General features: G+C 33.6%; 2 protein-coding genes across 2 annotated transcripts in view; both read left to right on the top strand.

The window, feature by feature from the left end:
* The window catches only part of LOC124540628, a 54,300-nt gene extending 51,823 nt beyond the window's left edge, over positions 1-2,477 (top strand). The window contains exons 2-3 of the mRNA XM_047118294.1: positions 929-1,667; positions 1,962-2,477. Of these exons, the coding sequence (XP_046974250.1) occupies positions 929-1,667; positions 1,962-2,173 (951 nt within the window). The 3' untranslated portion in view covers positions 2,174-2,477. The remainder of the gene's footprint in view (positions 1-928; positions 1,668-1,961) is intronic.
* Positions 2,478-3,275: 798 nt separating this feature from the next.
* LOC124540638 (probable maleylacetoacetate isomerase 1) lies at positions 3,276-20,992 on the top strand. The gene is made up of 5 exons (XM_047118304.1): positions 3,276-3,450; positions 3,731-3,917; positions 16,531-16,649; positions 17,947-18,164; positions 20,856-20,992. Exons 1-5 carry the CDS (start codon positions 3,436-3,438, stop codon positions 20,968-20,970), a joined length of 654 nt encoding a protein of 217 aa, XP_046974260.1. The 5' UTR covers positions 3,276-3,435; the 3' UTR covers positions 20,971-20,992.
* The last annotated feature ends 439 nt before the right edge of the window (positions 20,993-21,431 follow it).

Genomic DNA, 21,431 nt, shown 5'->3' with positions numbered 1-21,431 from the left:
TCTCATGACTAGGTGTAGAACTATGTAAGTGCATTCAGTAGGTTTGTAATAAAACAAAAGACTCATAGAGTGAGCGAAACATGAAAGTGAGGCAACAAGAGCGAATATAAAATCGAAAGCGAATACTAATTTCTCGTAATGTGAAAGAACGCTTCTTTTTATTGGTATTTTTGATAACATTTTTAAAATACTGTCGCTTTAATATTAATGATTATTGATGTTATAAATGTGAAACGGACAACGGGAACACAATACTGAGAATTTGCAGCTGCTTTTGTTGCTTCACTTTAAAATTCTCTCTCGTATTTTGTTTAATCTGAGTTTGCAATATAATAGTTTATTTTAAAATACTGCCTTGATTACATATACCTTGTCTTGTTCAATGCTGAGAGCAAACACGGCCTAATTATATGATAACACAACTTTATAACAGAAATTAAATTATTATAATTGCGTAATTTAATAATATTAGACTTACACCTAGATATATATATATATATATATATATATATATATATATATATATATATATATATATATATATATATATATATATGTAGGTGTAAGTCTAATATTATTAAATTTATGAAAAATTAGTAATTAGTTCAATTTATAAAAGATTTTACACCTGTGTCTGTACAACTTGTAATTAAAAAAAACATTTCAAGACTTTTATATAATTTAATCATGTGAGACGTCTGTATATACTTTACGTTATTGCTTATTTATTATATTCTTTAAAAAAGTATAGCTAAGTAAATAGCAACAAAAAAAATCGATTAAAAATTCAGTTAGAGAAATTCCTTTCAATAAAAATTATTAGAATATACAAAAAAAAGATGTATTTTCCCGCTCTGACTTAAAATAACACTTTAAAATTTAATATTTGAATACATATTTAAAATATATATGTCTGATTTTGTTTCAGATTCGCCAGTCATTGCTTCCAGTAGTGCTGCTAACTACAATTACTTTTTCTTCAAGTAACGTTCTTCCAATATTATCTATAAACAAACTCGATACAGACTCCCTTTTGGAAGACCAAGATAATGACAATACTTTAAATAACAACAGACATACTAATAATCCCAATGTATTTTATAAAGTTTTTATTGGAACGTCAAAAGATAATTTACCAAAAAAATCTCAAATGACTAGACTAAAATATTTAGATAACGACAATAATCAGGAAAGGAAGATTTACAATGGGCTAATGGACAATGATAATAGCTATGACGACGAAGGTTTTCGAAAAGAACAATGGCACAACTACCCGAGACAGTTGGACCGACTTAATAAAAACTTACTACTTGATAAACAACTTCAAAAAGTTCTTAATAATGACGACTTGGATAAATTAAAACGAACTGATGATTCCCGAAACCTGTACCATTACATAAGCGACGATGTTTATGGTAACTTTGACACAGACGTTATTGCTGGCCCGCTGTTAATCCTCAAGATAAAATTAGCGTACTTAACGAACAATATAAAAAATACTGATTCAAATAAAGATTTGTACACGGATTTATTACCATTAGAATCGACAACAGACACTGATAATGATAAGATAAAAGACGATGACGCGCCATTCGAAAACGATGAAAAAACCGTGGTAAAGGTGAAGAGAAAGGGAAAACTAAACAGGGAAGATTTGTCATATTTAGGTAACGTCTCATTATATACATATTTATACTAACTGTAGATTTTTTAATTGTATATAATTTAACATCATCCTTACATGATGTAAGGACTGTTGTGCTGGTCACTAAGGTGATTGATGAAACCCGATTACATTCAAATAAGAAGTGGAAAAGAGAGTGGAAGTTTGATATATATTTTATAGATATTTTTTTCATAAGTTATTATCTCGTATATGAATCGTCGTATATGATATTTTTATTTAAAAGTGTTGCGATTTATTTCAGATTTCAGATGCATTTAAAATTATTATTTTCCAGAAAACTCGTCGAACGAAAATAAATCGGTCAAGAAACGAATATTCTCTCTATGGAGTCGTTTACAAAGCCTTTCGCATAGAGGACACGAGCTCCACCACCGAAGACACCTGTACGCATTCTATGGCCTTCCAGAAGATGGTGGCGGTGCGCTTACTGCGGAAACAAGAGCTACTTTAATGAGACCACCCGGCTCGCCTTTAAGATGGGGTTAAAATTTGACTAATGACAAAAAGGATTTTGAAAGGAACTCTGATAACTGATATTTTACCTGACAAATATTTACCAATCGTTTGTTTATTTTCATCCAATTACTGTGAAAACTTCTTTTGATGAAAATTTCTCAAATCAAATCAATTAATATCTATACAAAAATCTTCTGTAATTGATACAAAAATAGTTCAAAATCTCCGTAAGCAAATTTATTAATCGCAATAACGATTCTTACGTCGTTTGAATTATTTATACACTTACTAAATATATATATTACAATTTTAAGTAGGCATCATTACGAAGCTGAATAGTACAATAATGTGACCAATATTTATATTATAAATATTGTTTTACAATAAATATTTTTATGTTAATTGTTTTAATTATTTTATATTCGATTTTTATATAATAAATGAAACAACAATACGTTTTAGAGTAGTCTTAAGGGAATTTGGTAACCTATATAAAATATGTATAACTATTTAATACAAATAAAAATAATGTACGTAGTATTATATATTATTGCAAATACAAAAATATAAAACATGTTAAATATTATACCAGTTTTGTTTAGCTCATATAAAAATGCATTAATTATTCAGTAACCTCTCATGGCTGTACCTACCACATAAGCATCGATCGAAATAGTTTAGTAGAATTGTTTAAACTAATATGTTATACAAAAATATATTTAGCGTAGTCTATGTATTCTTTTAATATTGTATCCTCATTAAAATCAAGTGAAGCAGTGCTGTCCTCCTAAAATGTAATAATAACAATATAGATGCATAATATGTAACAATTTTAACTATAATCTAGTGCGTGTAAATAAACATCATGTATATCAGTCAATCCTTATTTTATTTCACTTAAATAACATATCTACCCTACATACATCATATACCTATACATTCAAGCTATGCACTATATATATACTTTAAAATTCCTAAAAAATATTGTAATAAGTATTTAAAGTAATAAAATAAATTTAAATCGACTTTTCACAAAAACCAGTAAGACCAGTCATCAATGAACAGCGCCATCTATTAACAAATTTTTAAAATTAAATCGTGAAGTAGATAATATTCGAATGTACTACGTAACCTATATTATGACAGCTGACAGGTCAAAGTGATATCAGTTGTTTATTTATGTTTTCTGATATGACGTTTAGATTAATAGTTGATTAAAGTGTTTTATGATTAAGGCCGTCGAAGAAGGATCTATGTAAAATAAACAACAAACTGTCTACTAACCACTGAAGATGGCAAGGATGGCAGTAAGTTACATATCATAATACAAATATAACCTATTTTATACATTATCTTATTGAATTAGAATTTTATAACATAGAACTTCATTATATATCAAGTAATACTTGTAATATGTTGACTTAAGAGTAATTTTATAGTAAAAATTTAAAGAAAAACAACATTAACTAACCTTTTGAGGTTAGAAAGGTTTTATTGAGTTCCTGAAATTTAAAATATTAAAAAAAATATATTCTACAATTCATATGATTTGAGTAATGTTACCAAGTTAATTGTTTCCATCTTTAGAAAGAGACTCGTGCAATCTTGTATGGATTTTGGTTATCGTCATGTTCGTGGCGCGTCCGTGCTGCATTGCATCTTAAGGATATATCCTACGTAGAACGATCAGTGGACATCGTCAACAAACGTTCACAGCTGACTGATGAGTTCCGAGTCATTAATCCCTCGCAAAAGGTTCCCGCGTTAATTATTGGTAAGAATTTATATACGTTTAGTCAATTCCAATCACAAGAAGAATTAAGACAATATAAACAACTTTGACATTGCAATGACACGATATCATTGATCGAAATCTTGAATTATCTGTGGTAATCATTATGCGTAAAAATAGTTAGAATGACGGCTGCTATGATTTTTGGAACTAAATTTGAAATAGATTAAACTAATTTAAAGTAATAGTCTTGTTTCACAATTACAGACATGATATGTATACCGTTTCTAGTGCATACATAATATTATCGTAATATAATAAAGCGAAGCTATTAGCTAATCGCATGAAATATGTATGTATGGTTTGTTTATATTTACTCCTTCTGGTTTCTCGATTGTCGAATCGAGGTTACGCATATAAGGTTTTGAACAATTTGCCATTTATAAGGATACTTCCCACTCCAAGAAAAATGAGACATACAAATAAAATATAACACTGGACTTTTGTGTTAATAAATCAGAAAAAAAAATTATGAAAGTTTACATATGAAAAGGTATTCTTGCCAAAATATATCTCATACTTTCGGTTTTGAATCGAAGTTAAAATTTATATTTCTACGTTAACAAAGAAATAACATTACATTCATATTGATATTGTTATTTATGATATAAAACCTCTACACAGAACGACGGAGGCCCAAATGTAATTCCCAAAGGCGAGAAAAATAACTTCCCTCAACCAAAATATCGTTTCGCGATAAACGTGATTAAACATGGGGTAGTGGTAGTGCCAACAAGTGGTAGTGCCACGCTGTATACCTTCGGGTTACAGCCGAATGGGCCGGCACGCCCGGGGAAGTACCACTCTCTCACTTAAAATCGGCGTAAAGTGGTAGCTATGCTACCGCGTTTCGTCCGGTAAGTGAGAGTTCCGGAGGCCCAATCCCCCTCCCCCCCAAAACTTGATGGTTGTGCAGAATTTGGTTAAATTACCCCAGGAGGGTACCATCAGCGACAGCGGTGGAGAATCCCTCTCTGGGCATCCATGCTCAGGACATACACCACCTGAGCAGGGATGCCCAGGCTGCCCTCCGAATTCTGGGGGGGGCAATTTTGCGCTCGCCACTGTTCGGGGCAAGCGGAGCAGGCATCATAAGGCAACCCCTACCACCCTCGCTGTGGATTTCTGCAACATAAGGGGACTCAACTCCAACCTCAACGCCGTTCACTACCATCTGGAAACGGCGAAGCCGGCCTTGCTCTTTCTAACCGAGACCCAGATATCTTCTCCTGCTGATACGACTTTTCTCTCGTACCCTGGGTACAAATTGGAACATTCCTTTATACCACGAGCTGGGGTATGCGTTTACGTCAGAGATGATATCTGTTCTCGACGCCTCGGCAGCCTTGAAGGACAGGACCTATCGATTATCTGGCTGCGTGTAGACTGCGATGACCATCCGCGAATCTATGCGTGCCTTTATAGGTCCCATAGCGGTAATGCCGAAACCGACCGACTGGTTGAGCACGTCCAAATGGCTACAGATTCCGTGCTTCAGCAGATTCCATCCGCAGAGATCATTATTCTGGGTGACTTTAATGCTCACCACGCAGAATGGCTCGGCTCACGCACCACCGATCATGCGGGTAGATCTGTTCTGGACTTCGCTCTAGCATATGATCTGACACAACTGGTCAACTCGCCAACGCGAATACCGGATGTGGAGGATCATACACCTTCCCTGTTGGACCTTCTGCTGACTTCGCATCCGGATGGCTATCAGGTTACCGTCGATCCCCCTCTGGGCTCGTCGGACCACTGTCTCGTCCGGAGTACAGTGCCGGTTGTGCGGTACTCACGGCCTCGCTTTGTTGGGTGCCGCCGAGTATGGCACTACAAGTCAGCAGATTGGGATGGGATGCGGTCTTTTTTTGCATCTTACCCATGGGGGCAGATTTGTTTCTCGCCGGATGATCCGAACGCTGCTGCTGACTCTGTTGCCGATGTGGTGCTTCAGGGTATGGAACTATTCATTCCTTACTCTGCAGTACCCATCGGTGGCAAGTCCCAGCCTTGGTTTGGTCGCTTCTGCAAAACGGCATCACGCCGAAAGTGGGAACGCTATCAAACCTGGGCTAATGCATCTGCGTCTCGTGATGTAAATACCAGCGCATTTAAAAAGGAATACAACTCTGCCTCTAGGTCCCTCAAAAACGTGATTGCTGGGGCGAAGACGGAGTACATTGGCAGAATTGGCGAGAGACTGGTGCGTCTCCCTTCAGGAACACGAGCGTTCTGGTCTCTCGCTAAGGCTGTCTTAGGGAATTTCTGTCAGCCATCTTTTCCATCTCTGCACAGAGACGGTGAGTCATTGGCCCATACCGCGAAAGAGAAAGCTGATCTTTTAGGCTCTCTCTTCGCGTCGAACTCGACTCTGGATGACCAAGGAAAGTCTCCACCAACAATTCCGCGATGTGATACCACGATGCCGGAGGTTAAATTCCGGCAAAGTGCAGTTCGTAAAGCACTTCTTTCCTTGGACATTCATAAGTCGAGCGGACCCGATGGTATCCCTCCAATCGTGCTACGGACATGTGCTCCCGAGTTGGCACCGGTCTTAACGCGTCTTTTCCGGCAATCCTACACATTAGGCGTCGTCCCGAATTCCTGGAAGACAGCTTTGGTGCATCCGATCCCTAAAAAAGGCAACCGCTCAGACCCGTCCAATTATAGGCCTATAGCCATCACCTCCTTGCTCTCCAAGGTAATGGAGTCCCTTATTAACTGCCAGCTCCTGCGGTACCTAGAGGAGAATCAGCTGATTAGTGACCGCCAGTACGGTTTCCGTCGGGGTCGCTCAGCCGGTGATCTTCTAGTTTACCTTACTCACAGGTGGGCTGAAGCAGTTGAGAGCAAGGGGGAGGCATTAGCAGCCAGCTTGGACATAGCGAAGGCCTTCGATCGTGTATGGCACAAAGCGCTTCTTTCGAAGCTTCCTTCCTATGGGCTTCCCGGGAAATTATGCAATTGGATTACCAGCTTTTTGGCAGATCGGAGCATCAAGGTCGTTGTCGACGGTGCATGCTCTGACTTAAAATACGTCAATGCTGGTGTTCCACAAGGCTGCGTTCTATCACCCACTCTGTTTCTTCTGCATATCAATGATTTGTTGCAAATCGGGAACATTCATTGCTATGCAGACGACAGTACCGTTGACACCTTATACACCGGCCGCGCTAATATTTCTCGGGAAAACGTCGAAGAGAACCGGAACAAACTTGTGTCTGAAATCGAGTCTTCATTAAACGAAGTCTCGAATTGGGGCCGGCTAAATCTAGTCCATTTCAACCCCAAAAAGACGCAAGTTTGCGCGTTAACCGCTAAAAAAACACCATTTGTCGTATCTCCACGATTTGAGAACATTCCGATAGCCGCTACAGGTAGTATCGGAATACTTGGCGTTGATATTTCGAGCCTCGTTCAGTTCCGCGGTCAATTGGAAGGCAAAGCCAAATTGGCTTCAAAAAAGCTGGGCGTGCTCAGCAAGGCGAGGCAGTATTTCACGTCGGCCCATCGCTTTAAACTTTACAAGGCGCAAATTCGGCCTCACATGGAGTACTGCTCTCACCTCTGGGCGGGTGCTCCCCAGTACCAGCTCCTTCCATTTGACCGCATCCAACGTAGAGCGGCTCGAGTTATCGACGATCAAGCTCTTTCCGATCTCCTTGATCCTTTGGCTTTGCGTAGAGATGTCGGATCACTCTGCATCTTCTACCGAATTTTCCACGGGGAATGTTCCGAGGAATTGTTCGGATTAATCCCGGCTGCTGAATTTCACCTTCGGACATCTCGCCAAAATTCTAAGTTTCACCCGCACCACCTTGATGTCCGAAAATCCACAACAGCGCGATTTCTCAGACATTTTCTGCCTCGCACGACCACTTTGTGGAACCAGCTTTCGCCGGCGGTTTTTCCGAACCGATACGACATGGGAACCTTCAAGAAAAGAGCGTACTCCTTTTTGAAAGGCCGGCAACGCACCTGCAAGTCCCCTGGTGTTGCAGGTGTCCATGGGCGGTGGTAGTCACTTTCCATCAGGTGAGCCTCCTGCTCGTTTGCCACCTATGCCATAAAAAAAAAAAAAAAAAAAAAAAAAAAAATGGGGTACGTTCGAAGTAAAATTCTGATGTCTCTTTGTACAATTTTCATATATATATTATATATTGAAGAAACTGGTACGAATAGCACATCTCACTGATAAAAATCTATAATATCCGTTCAATCCTTATCAAGATATGATCGATACGTACACCCATCGAATCGTGTTTAATAGTGAAATCAAACTGCTGATCGAGAGTTCGAAATCAAGTACATTAATGACAGAAAACAATGCACTAGTTGTATCATATCTTGATTATGCAGAACTTTTTGAAATAATAAACAATTATGTTTAGTATAATTTTTGTTTAAGGGGACTACATGAGCTAAATGCAAGTTTTAAAATGCCAAAAAGTATATAATCCAATGCAATAAACCAAATGAAAAAAATATATGTTAATCTTCAGGATAGATGCTAGTTATTAATTGTGTTGAAAACATGATGTAATTAATTTGGTACGATAGAAAAAAATCGCAAAGTTACCTCTAAAAAAGTCTTTTTTTGTTTTTTAACTACACTTATATACCATCAATAATTTTGGTCTTTTGTCAGATTATTCTACAAACAATATACTAAAAATTTATTATGTTAATTATTTAGTAAAATTAATAGATTTTTTTTAAATCAGATTTTCTTATTTTCGACCAAAATGCGTAAGCATGTGTGCGTGAGCGCCTCGTACAGACACTGCCGGCCGAGGCCTGTTGCTATACAGACGTGTCGCTCTTTTCACCGCATCGTTGCGAATAAAATCTCGTAGATTTTATTTTTGTGTAAATTTAATTGTAAATTAATTGTCGAATATTATTCTTTTATGTAAATAAATATATTAAGTTAAAATAGTCCAGTTGTAGTTAGCCATTTATTTTTTTTTTAAGTTATTTTTTATAAAGTTTAATTTTGTAAACATGGGAAATAAAGTACAATCTGTGAAGAAAACTAAAAAACGTTCATATAAATTAAAAAGCCGAACATATGAAAGATAATATGAAAAGGTAAGAGTATTTAATTAGTAAACAAATATATATTATAAATAATGATTATTGGAAACATTTATTAAAAATAATGCAATTAGTTCGCATAGAATCAGATTTTTCGACAGATTTCTTACAGTCACCATGGAGTATTTGGATTATTTGGTCAATGCAAGCAAGTCCAAGAAGAATGTGCGGGTTCGATCCCCGCACTCTGAACCAAAATTTTATTATTTTTAAAGGACTATATTTAAAAATATATTTATATTTTATAATTATTAAAATTTAATTCCTAACAACTATGCATTTATTTTTTCAGAATTAAGAAAATCGAAAAAAAATAACACGGAAGCTATTTCTATTACGTTAGAGTTTAATTTTATCAATTTTGTGTATAATAGGAAATATAGTTATGTATGGATGAAATTTAATAATAAAAAAAAAAATAAATACAAATTAGCACATCACATGAATATTTAGTGGTGCTTGCCTGGGTTTGAACCCGCAATAAGATGCGCGCGTTCTACCTACTGGGCCATCTCGAAATATGTAATTTTTGTGAACCAAAGAACTAAAATATTTAGAAGTGTCATATACGTAATTCAATATTTTTTAAAGATTGGAAATAGTAACAATTGAAAAATTTTAGCTCGTAGCTTCAGTGAAAGTGGGTGAAATATTGATTGCATGTATCCAAGATATTTTAATAACGAACGACGACGAACGAATAATTAAAAAAATATTTTAATAAAAAAATTGAAACGAAATTTATTTGTTTTTTTGTTAAACCAAAAATAAATAAAAATATTTGAATTTAATTGAATCAGTTTTATTTCAAATATCAGTCAAAAACAATACAAATAATTCTAATATCCAAACTATTTTTTGAGATTTATGACTAAACCCACTGTGATTGACCGAGTTAACCAATAATTCTACTAAACTGACTTGACGATATTATTTTTATAGTAACTTTTTGATGCTGACTTTTTTAACTTAATTTTTTTTCTTTGTGTACCTATATTAGTAAAACGAACAAACTCTACGCTTTTTGTCAGTGTACAAATTACGAACAGTTCCATTTTTATTTAATAAATCGCTTAACAAACTTACAAAATTTAAAAATAGGTACGATTTAATATTTAGTATTACAACTAATTGAATTGATACAGTAAAAATTAAAGAAAAAAATGTTTAAATTAACTATTTTTTGTACATAAAATAATAATAATTTAAGTTTAATTAATTCTGTTTAATTTTATCATAATTTTTTAAATGACACAAAGAAATTAAAATAATTCTGTTGTCCTGTCTATTTTTATGAAATCTATGATTGATAGAATTGACTTCGCTTCGCTTTCGCTCGGCGCGGCGCGCGGCGGTTCGGCGCCATCTGTTGGAATATTCAGGCGTAACCTCGCCGCCTCGCTAAGCGTAGTGCGCGCGGGGACATGCCGTTTTTGTCGTTAGTGTAAGTGTGTGCGCGTGATTCTCAAGGGCAATTAGCTCCTGTAGTCCCCTTAACATTGTTTCATCGTTGTAAAAAAAAATCATATTAGGTATTTGCGACAACTTAAACATTAAAATGTCGTAAAAATATTTAAATAAAAGTTTAAAGTCATATTATAAAAACATTTGATAATGAAAATTATTTTGAAATCAGTAATTCATCCACTTAACCTGCCTGATAAAATTCGTTCGAGTAATTAAATCGACAGATAATATTATTCAGAATCAAAAAAAAAAATATTTTTGATAAATGCAAATAAAAAAAATTCCGTTGTGATTTTTGATCGCCTCTTTTAGATATAATCGTTATTATAAACGATGTTTAAAAATATACAGTAAACCGTATTATCACTTACTACGGTCTGATATATCGCTTGAAGATCGACAATGATTGTTTCAATATGTAATCCGATTAATTATAAATAGATTTATCCGTTTGATTATTTATAGAACAGTATTGTCAGAGTTATTGTAAGATATTTGAATAAACATATCTTTAAAAAAAACGTGAAGTATTCGGTTAGGTGATTAAAGTAAATTCAAAAACTCATAGTCCAGGTCATTAAGCCATACTCCAGAATAATTTAAAATATATTTCCTACATTAATATACCCAGGTATTAATATATTAGCCCACCGCTCACAAGCCATCGCAATTATCCCACAACATAATTAGTAATTCATTATTTGTAATTATATTCCGTAGTTAATTGATTAAATAGCTTATACTGGTAAATTAAGAACATAATTATTATTCTAGTGGCTCCGACTTAAGACATTTTTAGTATATACATGTAAAATTTTATCCGAAGTTTATTACTTGTTACTAGGATTTACAAAAATTGCATGAGATGCACCTGGATCCCTCATCAATAAAGTAGCAATCTCTTCCAGGCAACCTTTAGGAAAGACGGATTATAAAATATATTTATTATGTTATAAAAATATCTCTATTTTCACAAAAATCAATAGCATAGTATATTGAGAGTCTAATTTTCCCTGATATTTGGACATATCAAAGTTATCGAGTGAAATTTCGTGTGTAAGAATGACCATTGGTATGAAAACCAATTCAAGTTGACAGGTAATTTGCGAGACTCATACGGGTTTGAATCGCCACAAAAGTCAGACAGAATGGATTGGCCTACTCTTAATATACACGGTTATTATCAACGATGTATGTGGCGGTTATTTGTATGTGAATCGTATATTTATTTTACCTAAAGTCTATATTCCTGTGTCGATGGGAGATGACATGATACACCCGAACGTCTCTATCTGCGTACTCTTAAGGGGGAAAAGTATCTTAGATATAAAATGGCTAATTCGAATGTCTATTTGTTATCTATATTAAATCATTTCTCTGTTGGCTACTACTCCATATCACCTCGGTTGTCTGGAAGAAATCGCTTTAAAGCGATAAGACCGCCGGTTGTACCATCTTTTTTATATGTTTTTACTATAAGGCTTAATCTGTTTAATTTGTGGTGTACAATAAAGTATTCAAATAAATAAATAATAAAAATAAATCATAAATAAACATATACCTATATACATACTTGCTAACCCACTAGACTTATCACGCGTAAAATAAGGGACTTCAGTGCGGACACCAGGACGGCCGCGCCAATATTTTTAACATAAAAAAAACATTGAGTTCAAACAACTAGTAATATAACTAGTTTTTTTTTGGATTAATGGTTTGTCTTATAATATCAAACTAATTACAAATTAAAATGTAAGAAGCCAAATTTTCTTTACAAAATTTTACATTTATAATTTGATAAAGTAAATTGATTTTGATAGTATCAGCTATTTCCAAGTTTCTCTCGCACTACCCAGTTTTCTGGAAATTCACAACAGCGCGATTTCTAAAGCATTTCCGCCTCACAAAACCACTCTGTGGAACCAGCTTTCGCCAGCGGTTTTTCCGAACCGATATGTCTGCTCGTTTTGCCAGTTGAACAATATAAAAAAATATCTTTTGAAAAAGACGAAACGGATAAAAACTTTATATTTAAAAAAATATATAGCGCACCCAATTCGGTGCACGTTAGGTATAAATTAAACGTCAAAAACGTTACATATCGCACGTTGCAATCAAATTAGTACTTGAAAAATATTCGCCTGTTTTATTTTTGTACTTACATAAATATTTATTTACCATGTTAATTACCATTCATCTAGACTTGAGACGATTACAACATGATGTAATTAGTTTAAAAACAACCAAAGCAAACTTGCAACATAAAACGGAAGCGTATAATATCGTTCAATTTTCTAATACTCTCCGATATAAAATATTTATGACAATGCAAGCTGTGTTCGTTGTACGTTTTGTATGAAATTCAAATGTTCACCTGCAAAGCGATATTGCGAAAATTTGGATAATGCACAAATAAATTGTTATTTGTTAGAAGTAAGCACAGGTGGAAATGATGGTTGGGACAATCAATCATTCAACTATATAAGGTTCATATCTAAAATTATTGTTTTAAACTATAAAATACCGGTATTCCCCAGTCATATATGATACGAGGTGACTATAACGCACTACTCTTACCTACAGTTTTTCGTGCCAACTGCACCATGGATAAAGACCAGCTGTGCTGGGCAAGCAAAAATGACGTAGGAGTTAAAACAAATGGAGAAAAAAAAAATAAAAATTTTAAATGGAGACCAAAAGAGCTTTCGTGTACTTAATTTGTGTTGAACTTCGTTTGTAGTCTCGTAGTCAGACGAAAGAGATATTGTAAGAAATATTTTGGTACAAATTCTTTACAGTGGAACAATAAGATAGGGCTCATCTTATACTTTTATAGGGTAGTTACGCTCATCTTTTGGACATATCCCAACTATTTTAGAACTGGCCTGTTATATACCCTTAAGAATTTTAAAAGATAATTTCGGATGTATATAACTGTATCACACAAATCTTTAATATTTGTCGGTAATCGCCTATGGTTACGCTTGAATTAACACGGTCCATTCGTCTCATCGTGTGAATTAGGCGATCACCTAAGCCCCTATTACCAGTCCTTTATTGACAATACAATAAATCCCTATTCAATAGAAATAATCATCTCTTTAGTTATGAAATGCGATTATCACATCACGGCGAATTAATGATGCATCTGACGATCAAATTACAAGACAATACGTCATAATTGGGGTTATTAGCGTGAGGGTATAGTTCAATGAGCGCTGATCTCATAGAGCCATTAAGGTTCTAGTGCTACTGCACTTCATATGTGCTAATAATCGAAACGAGGATTTTAAGTGTGTATTTATCTTCACGACTACTTTTTAAAAGCAAAAAATAATAAGATCTCTATGAAATTGCGTTCAATTAAGATTAAAATATCAAATAAAAAAAATCTTCTTAGAACCAAATTACGATTTTAAAAATACCATACTGTATTATCAAGACGTAAAGTGTAAAATGTAAAATTCGATTAAAAATAGCCGTTCGTAACTCAAAAACAACTCGTGTTAACAGATCAAGTTAAATAAAAGTTCGTTGAAAAGTAACATTCGTTTGTGCACATCAGTTAATGAACCGTTGATCTGATTAATAAATATCGGACACACGCTCACTTCCCTTAGCGTAGAACATATGAACATATATTTATCTCAGTATCATCATCATTACATACTATGAAACTAAGTCGCTTACCGCTGTCTGTCCTTATGTATGCTTAGATCTTCAAAATTATGAAACGGATTTTGATGCGGTTTTTTTTTAATAGACAGTGATTCGATAGGAAGCTTTTTGAATATAATACATGGACAATATAGTAGAGAAAAACTGATGATTTTAGAAGTTTCTAACGTGATGTCGTAAATAAAGAAGTTCTGTAGTATATTTAGTATCAGTATCGCACACGTGCGAAGCCTGGGCGGGTCGAAGGCTTTTAATAAACTGCTTGTTTGTCATAACAATGAATAATTGGAAACAATTTAATCATTGAATTTATTGTTGTTACTCTTAAAAAATAAATATCGTTACAAACGATACATGGCACAAAGATACCGTATCTGAGAAGTAAATTTTAACCGAAGATTCCGGAATTCGAGATTAATTTCCATTGGAGCAGAATGTTGGAATAATCAAAAATCTTCGCCTAAAAAATAGAAAAGATTTTGCCCAGTAGAGTTACATGTAAATGTACTGCGTGTATACGAAATAATAGAATTTCATGCCTAATTATTTTATATACGTACTAACGTGATTTATTTTTATAATAAGTTAGATACTAAATATATTCCTTATAAATCAAAGAAGACAAAATAATTTGAATAATCAAAGAGTCTATGAGGCAGATTCAAACAGCGCCAGCATTTAATTGGTTGGGTCAATAACTTCTCATTTCAACGAATGTGACGCTCAATAAATCTAACGGAAATATCTTCATTGAATTGTGAACTATTTAAATGACCCAAATAGCTACGTGTATTGTATTCATTGATTTTTAATATAATGTAAAAAATACAATTACACAGAACAATGTTATTATTTTTATATACAAATAGGAGCAAGCCGATACAATTTTAAGCGTCAATAGTGAAATGGTTTGCGCCACCAAGCGACTAAAAACAAAAGGGGATTGCTTCTCAAAAAAATAGTATTCAGTCTTTATTATTATTATTACAGTTATGTAATACAGGATAAATACCATGTTTTTTATTTTTATTTGGTGGAGCTCGATATTTAGACATTATCGACGAATGTCTTGTTCACGAAACTTAAAAAGTTTTATTATTATTGACTCTAAACAATTTATTCTATATATTAATAATAGTTTTATGTCAATTTTACATCGAATACCGTGTGGATAATGTATTTTGAACGCAATCTACCAATTTAATGATAAAATATTTCGAACGCAGCCGGCGAACAACACTGGTTCAATCACGATCAAGCACCATTAAGTTTTCACGTGCTTAATTAGTGTCTGTGTTTATATTTCATTTAATCCGTGAATTAAAGTTGGTTTTCTGGAAGAGATTGCTGTTTTAACAATGAAATTACCCTTTGTGCCATTTCTTTTCATCGTTTCACTGTTTTTGTTTTTTTATAAGAGACCAAAATAGAATATATCCCATGAAGTCATGTCTCAATGGAAGAAACGATAAACTATATATAATGTGCTTTACATTAGGTAAATGTTAAATATTCCTTACCTTTACTGGGTCCAATCTGGAATGCTTCAAATATTTTTAATTTTATGTGAAAAATGTTGATAAAAAAAGTACACGGATACGCATATTTATTTTGCTGTACGGGAGAATTGCCAACTCGTAAATACCAACAAATCAATCGTATATTATTGTTATATGCCATTGAATTTTGCATTAAAACTTAATATTTTAATACTTATTATATAGATCATACATTTTATAAAATAATCATATTCTGTTATAATAAAGAACATGCAGAAGCATTACAATCCCACCAGAAGTTGTCACAATCGAAATCGCTTCACGAATAGCTTTTCAACGATCACAAATCGAAGCGTGACCCGTTCTGCAGCTTTGCGGTCACTCACATTCTGTGGTTTTGTTACTTTAAATAATATACAATTTATGTATCGTTTATGTGGCTCAATATATGGAACATTCTCTATATATCATAAAATGGAAGTGACCGTTTGTAATATTCAATTAGCCCTTTTTTACTCAATGCATATGTTTGTATACATATACCAAAATAACATTTTTTGAATTTCTATCTGTCAGTTGTCGGCTAATCTCTGGAATGGCTAGACCGATTTTGACGGGGCTTTCACTGGCAGATAACTGCTATATCAAGGAGTAACTTAGGATACAATAATATTATTTTTGTTAAATTCATCGCGTACAAGGTCGCAGCCACAGCTAGTTTTTTAATAAAATGTTCATGCTATAAAGTCTATAGTGATGTATTAATTCAGCGTTACCAGAAATTGACTTTAATATGATATGAACAAAGATAGTGGTCAGGTGCAGTCATTATTTGTAATTTACTTATTTAGATGGTGCAACGATAATAGAGTCGATGGCTATACTTCAATATCTAGAAGACACGCGTCCTAAACCAAGTCTTATGCCGAGAACGCCAATATTAAGAGCTCGTATGAGAGAAATATGTGAGGTAAGTGTAATTCGATTAAACGTCAATAACAGTATGTTTTACATGACGTCTTGCGATATGAAACTCGAACATGAAAGATACGATCCTGATTCCTCAGAGCATGTAACATATAATGAGTGTATTGGATATTTTCTTTTTCTAAATAATTGAAAATACCTGCGTGTTTCAGACCTGTTTTATTCTTATTAAAGACAAAATCGCTCGCGAGGTGTTTCTGCCTTGATGGCTATGGATCGAAAATTGCGTTCCAAATTATGTTATTTCGTGAAAAACGCGTGGGATGTACTGTAATAAATTTTATAATTTTATATATTAGCAAGTACGTACGAGCCGATACATACGTTATCGCTCGACTAAATACTGATTGAGTTTTTAAATTTATTTATATATTGTTTTTAACCGACTTCAAAAAAGGAGGAGAGTATCAATTCGACTACTTTTTTATGTTTGTTACATCATAACCTTTGACTAGGTGAACCGATTTTTTTATTTTATTTTTTTTATTTAAAAGCTAGTGCTTCCCGTGTGGTTCACCGGCCCTAAAAGTAACAATAATCGTAACTACATTGTATAATTGTAAATTGACTTTTATGTAGTCAATTATTTTTATTACTTCTTAGTTCATATTTGAAGACATTTTTTTTGTTAAAATTTTTGTTTATTAAAATGTGAAGGCCTTTACATCATTAAAGATACTTTTCCCGCGTGAAGTCGAAATCATATCTACATAGTAACTCGGTTAAAATGGTAATAATGGAACTTATATAACAAATGATTTATTCCTCTCTTAAAACTGTTTACTTGGAATATCAAACAGTTCCCGTTTATTTATTCCAATCAAGTTGAATTTAAAATCTTTTCTCTTGTATTTTTATGGTATAATTGAATTCAAACCTGTTTATCATAAATGCGTGGGTACGAAAAACAACATTTTATTGGTGGTCCTTTGTGCAAGCTACGCAAGTGCCACCCACTCATTAGCTATTCCCCCTCAAAACAGTGATACTTTCTTGCTTTGTTTCGATTGAAAAGGTGAGTTAGCTGTTTATTATTGCAGACATAAACGATCGTGTTTTCTTCACTAACTCTCCATTTGAGAATTTGTCCCACACTTGTACACAGTAATGTCTTCAGTGTAGTTCCTTAGTCTTTAAAACTGGCCATCGATAACGAAACTCGACCAAGAATAATATAATCATTTTTTTTTAATTTTGTGTCCCTAAAAGTATTCTCTTGAGTCTTAATTTAACAGTATTCCATTAAATTCAAATATGTTCTTTTTTGTTTTTTTTTTCAGACTATCGTCTCTGGCATTCAGCCACTACAGAATGTAGGTTTATTAAGCCATTTCGATTCTAAGGATCAATACAAAAACTTTACCAAGTATTGGGCAGAACGAGGACTGTATACTCTTGAGGATCTGCTGCACAAATCATCAGGTCAATTCTGTATTGAGAACCAGTTGAGCATGGCTGATCTGTGTCTGGTGCCTCAACTATACAATTCTGTTACAAGGTAAAATTGGCTAGGTAACAATCACTTTTAATTTAAGTGTATTTTTATTTATTTGACTATTAATACTTTTATGTGGTATTTACATACAAGCCAGAAAAACGTACAAAAGTCGGCCTTATTACTAAAACATTATATATTTTCCAGATTCCCTTAAATAAATATAATTAATATAATTTATAAAATAACTACATACATAATTTCTTTGTAACATTTTGCCTCGTTATTTTATTTTGATTGAATCTAAAAATCGAAATCTAAGTATTCATTAATTAATGATTTTTTTTATAATGGCTCCATAGAGTTTGTCTTCTGTCAGAAAGAGATATCTAGATATATATTCACATGCAACACAAATTTATAAGTTTGGCAATATTTATACAAATCTATTAATTACAATCTAGTTATCGACAGCGGCTTCGCTCGCCTTTTTCTGGTTGGTCGTCCGGAGTTCGCCATAAAAAGCTTGCCCTTCCTTAGGATTCAAACTTGCTTCTTACCGAAATTTATCAAATTTAGTTCAGTGGTTTAACCGTGAAAAATAAATCGACAAACAGACAAAGTGATTTTCAAATTTACAAAATTAGTAAAGAATATGAATTTACAATATAGATGGATGATCTAAATATAGAAAAAAATTTACTACAAAACTTATACGTGTATTACATATACATATTGTAATTTTTTTGGTCGTTTTAAAATAAAGAAACCAATAAAATGAATCTTCGAACCACATTATATCTCGTAACGATGCGTGAAATACGTCACGAACGCTATTAATTCAGTCGCTTCAAGCATTTTGTTTTATTTAAATTATCGATATGTCTTAGTCTAGTTCGCTAAACGAAACGTTTTCGTCCCAGGGATTTTGGTACGACGCATATAAAAAAACGGTTATTTTTGAAGAGCTAAAGCCGTAAATATGCAGAAATTTAAAAAATATTCTTGATTACAATTTACTAAATTGCTAAAATTAAAAAAAAATATTAATTTTCGACAGCGGAAAAAATTTACTGGCTGAATTGCTATCTAGAACCTATATTTCTAACTTAATTAATGTTTACAGTCGATGTGGCCCAGTGGTTAGAACGCGTTCATCTTAACCGATGATTGCGGGTTCAAACCCAGGCAAGCACCGCTGTTTCATGTGTTTAATTACTCTTTATAATTCATCTCGTGGGCAGTGGTGAAGGAAAACATCGTGAGAAAACCTGCATGTGACAAATTTCATTGAAATTCTGCACACGTGCATTCCACCAAGCCGCATTGGAACAGCGTGGTGGAATATATTCCAAACCTTCTCCTCAAAGGGAGAGGAAGCCTTTAGCCCAGTAGTGGGAATTGACAGGCTGTTGATGTAATGTTTAACATTTAACATAAAATATATTATTTGTATAATCTTGCAGTTAACAATGAAATGAAATAGAAACAAAACAAGTCACAAGTTAAATAAAAACGCGTAGTTTCACGGGCACTATTTTTGTCTTATTTCAATTACCGATTGTTCTTAGTCTAGTTCTTTAAAGAAAATATAATATAATATTATTAAGCAAGAGTTAGTCTTAAATAACACATAGTATGTTCAAAAATAACTCCATTAAAATATCGATCGTCATATACTCCCGAGATAATTAAAGGACTGATACAAATGAAATCAAATTATCCGTTTGTTCCTTTGGGAAATTTAAAGGACAAGCATCTATACTTGTTATTGAGTTAAGAACTAGTGCTGTGTCTTTGTAAACATTTGACATATTAAGAGAGGGGCCAGCCTTGTCAAGTATCGTCCTAGACTGATTCAGAGAGACCTACTTTTCAATTAACCGCCGTCATATCTTTATTAAGTGATTTATTGTTTCGCTTTCTTCACATATAATTTATAGAGATAATAAGCTATTAATATTTATGTTTGTAACTAATGTTACAAGCAAAAGTTAAGTTAGTTAGTTAGTTTAACTTTACAAATTTATTTTGTAAATCATAATTAAACATACTGAATATATGTGACCAATAATCGTACACAAATAAAAACCTACCTACGTATTTCCGATTTTTAAACGCTTCTTTACAACTAGTAACTCCCTGTTATTTCACCCGCTTTAAGGATTTCCACTGCAGATCACACAGGGGTATATAAAGGAAATTATTTAACTTCAGTTTTAAATCTGTTTTGTATATCTCTTGTAATATGGCATTCAAACAAATAAACACATTTATTTCTTAAACAGTTCACATATTGTTATTGTTTATGAATAGCAAGCCATATGGATCGTCACGGTAGCATGCGTAAGCGATCCCGTGGCGTCCATCGAGAGACGGAGAGGGAACCGCTGGTTTTTTAGTGGGTAAACCCGGCGTACTTGGGCGCACTCAGCGTCCAGGGCTCTGGGGAGTCCCACACACCCCCCTTTCCATCACGTGGAGGCAGCGCGTAATGCGTTTATCCAGCGAGAAAAAAAAAACGTAAATGCAAAGCGATAGATGTTATTGACTTGAGAGTGAGAGGGAGTTAACAAATAACAATATATTTTGCCAATTCTGTTCTTTTAAAAGTAACACAATAATATATTATTAGTATAACTCTAATAATATTGGCACAGATATCAACTTACAGACAGTATTCTTGCTCGACGTTATAATAGTTGATGAATTAAATCGACGCGACTAAACTTATACTCGTAAATGTGATTACAGACACAAGTTGAGCTTGGACAAGTTCCCGACAATTTCGAAAGTTTACGAGACACTATTACAAGAAAAAACTTTTATTGAGACGCACCCGGAGAACATCAAACAGAAAGATATGTAATTAAATAAACTCTTACAAAATCGAATACTCTTGTTTCAATTTGTTGCCTCATTCATCGTTTATTAAAGCATAATAATGTTCCTTTATTTATTTATTTATTTATTTATTTATTTAAGTAAATATACTATATGTATAATGGTGAAAATTCTAATGTAAAAAAAAAATACTTATACACACATTTAAAGCCCAGTGAGTAAAATGCGTACAACTTAACCGGTGATTGTTGGTTCAAACCCAGGCAAGCACTGAATTTTAATGTGCTTAATCTGTGTTTATAATTCTTCTCTTGAAGGAAAACATCCTAATGAAATCTGCATATGTCTAATTTCAACGAATTTTGCCACATGTCAACCCACCAAATCACATTGGAGCAGCGTAGTGGAGTATTCTTCTAACCTTTTTCTAAATGGAATAGGAGGCCTTAGACTGGCTGTGGGACATTTACAGGCTGTACATGTTGT

Source organism: Vanessa cardui, chromosome 2 (assembly GCF_905220365.1).
Source record: "Vanessa cardui chromosome 2, ilVanCard2.1, whole genome shotgun sequence".
Taxonomy (NCBI): Eukaryota; Metazoa; Arthropoda; class Insecta; order Lepidoptera; family Nymphalidae; genus Vanessa; species Vanessa cardui.
The sequence above is the reverse complement of the archived record's forward strand: the minus strand, read 5'-3'. Positions and strand labels throughout refer to the sequence as shown.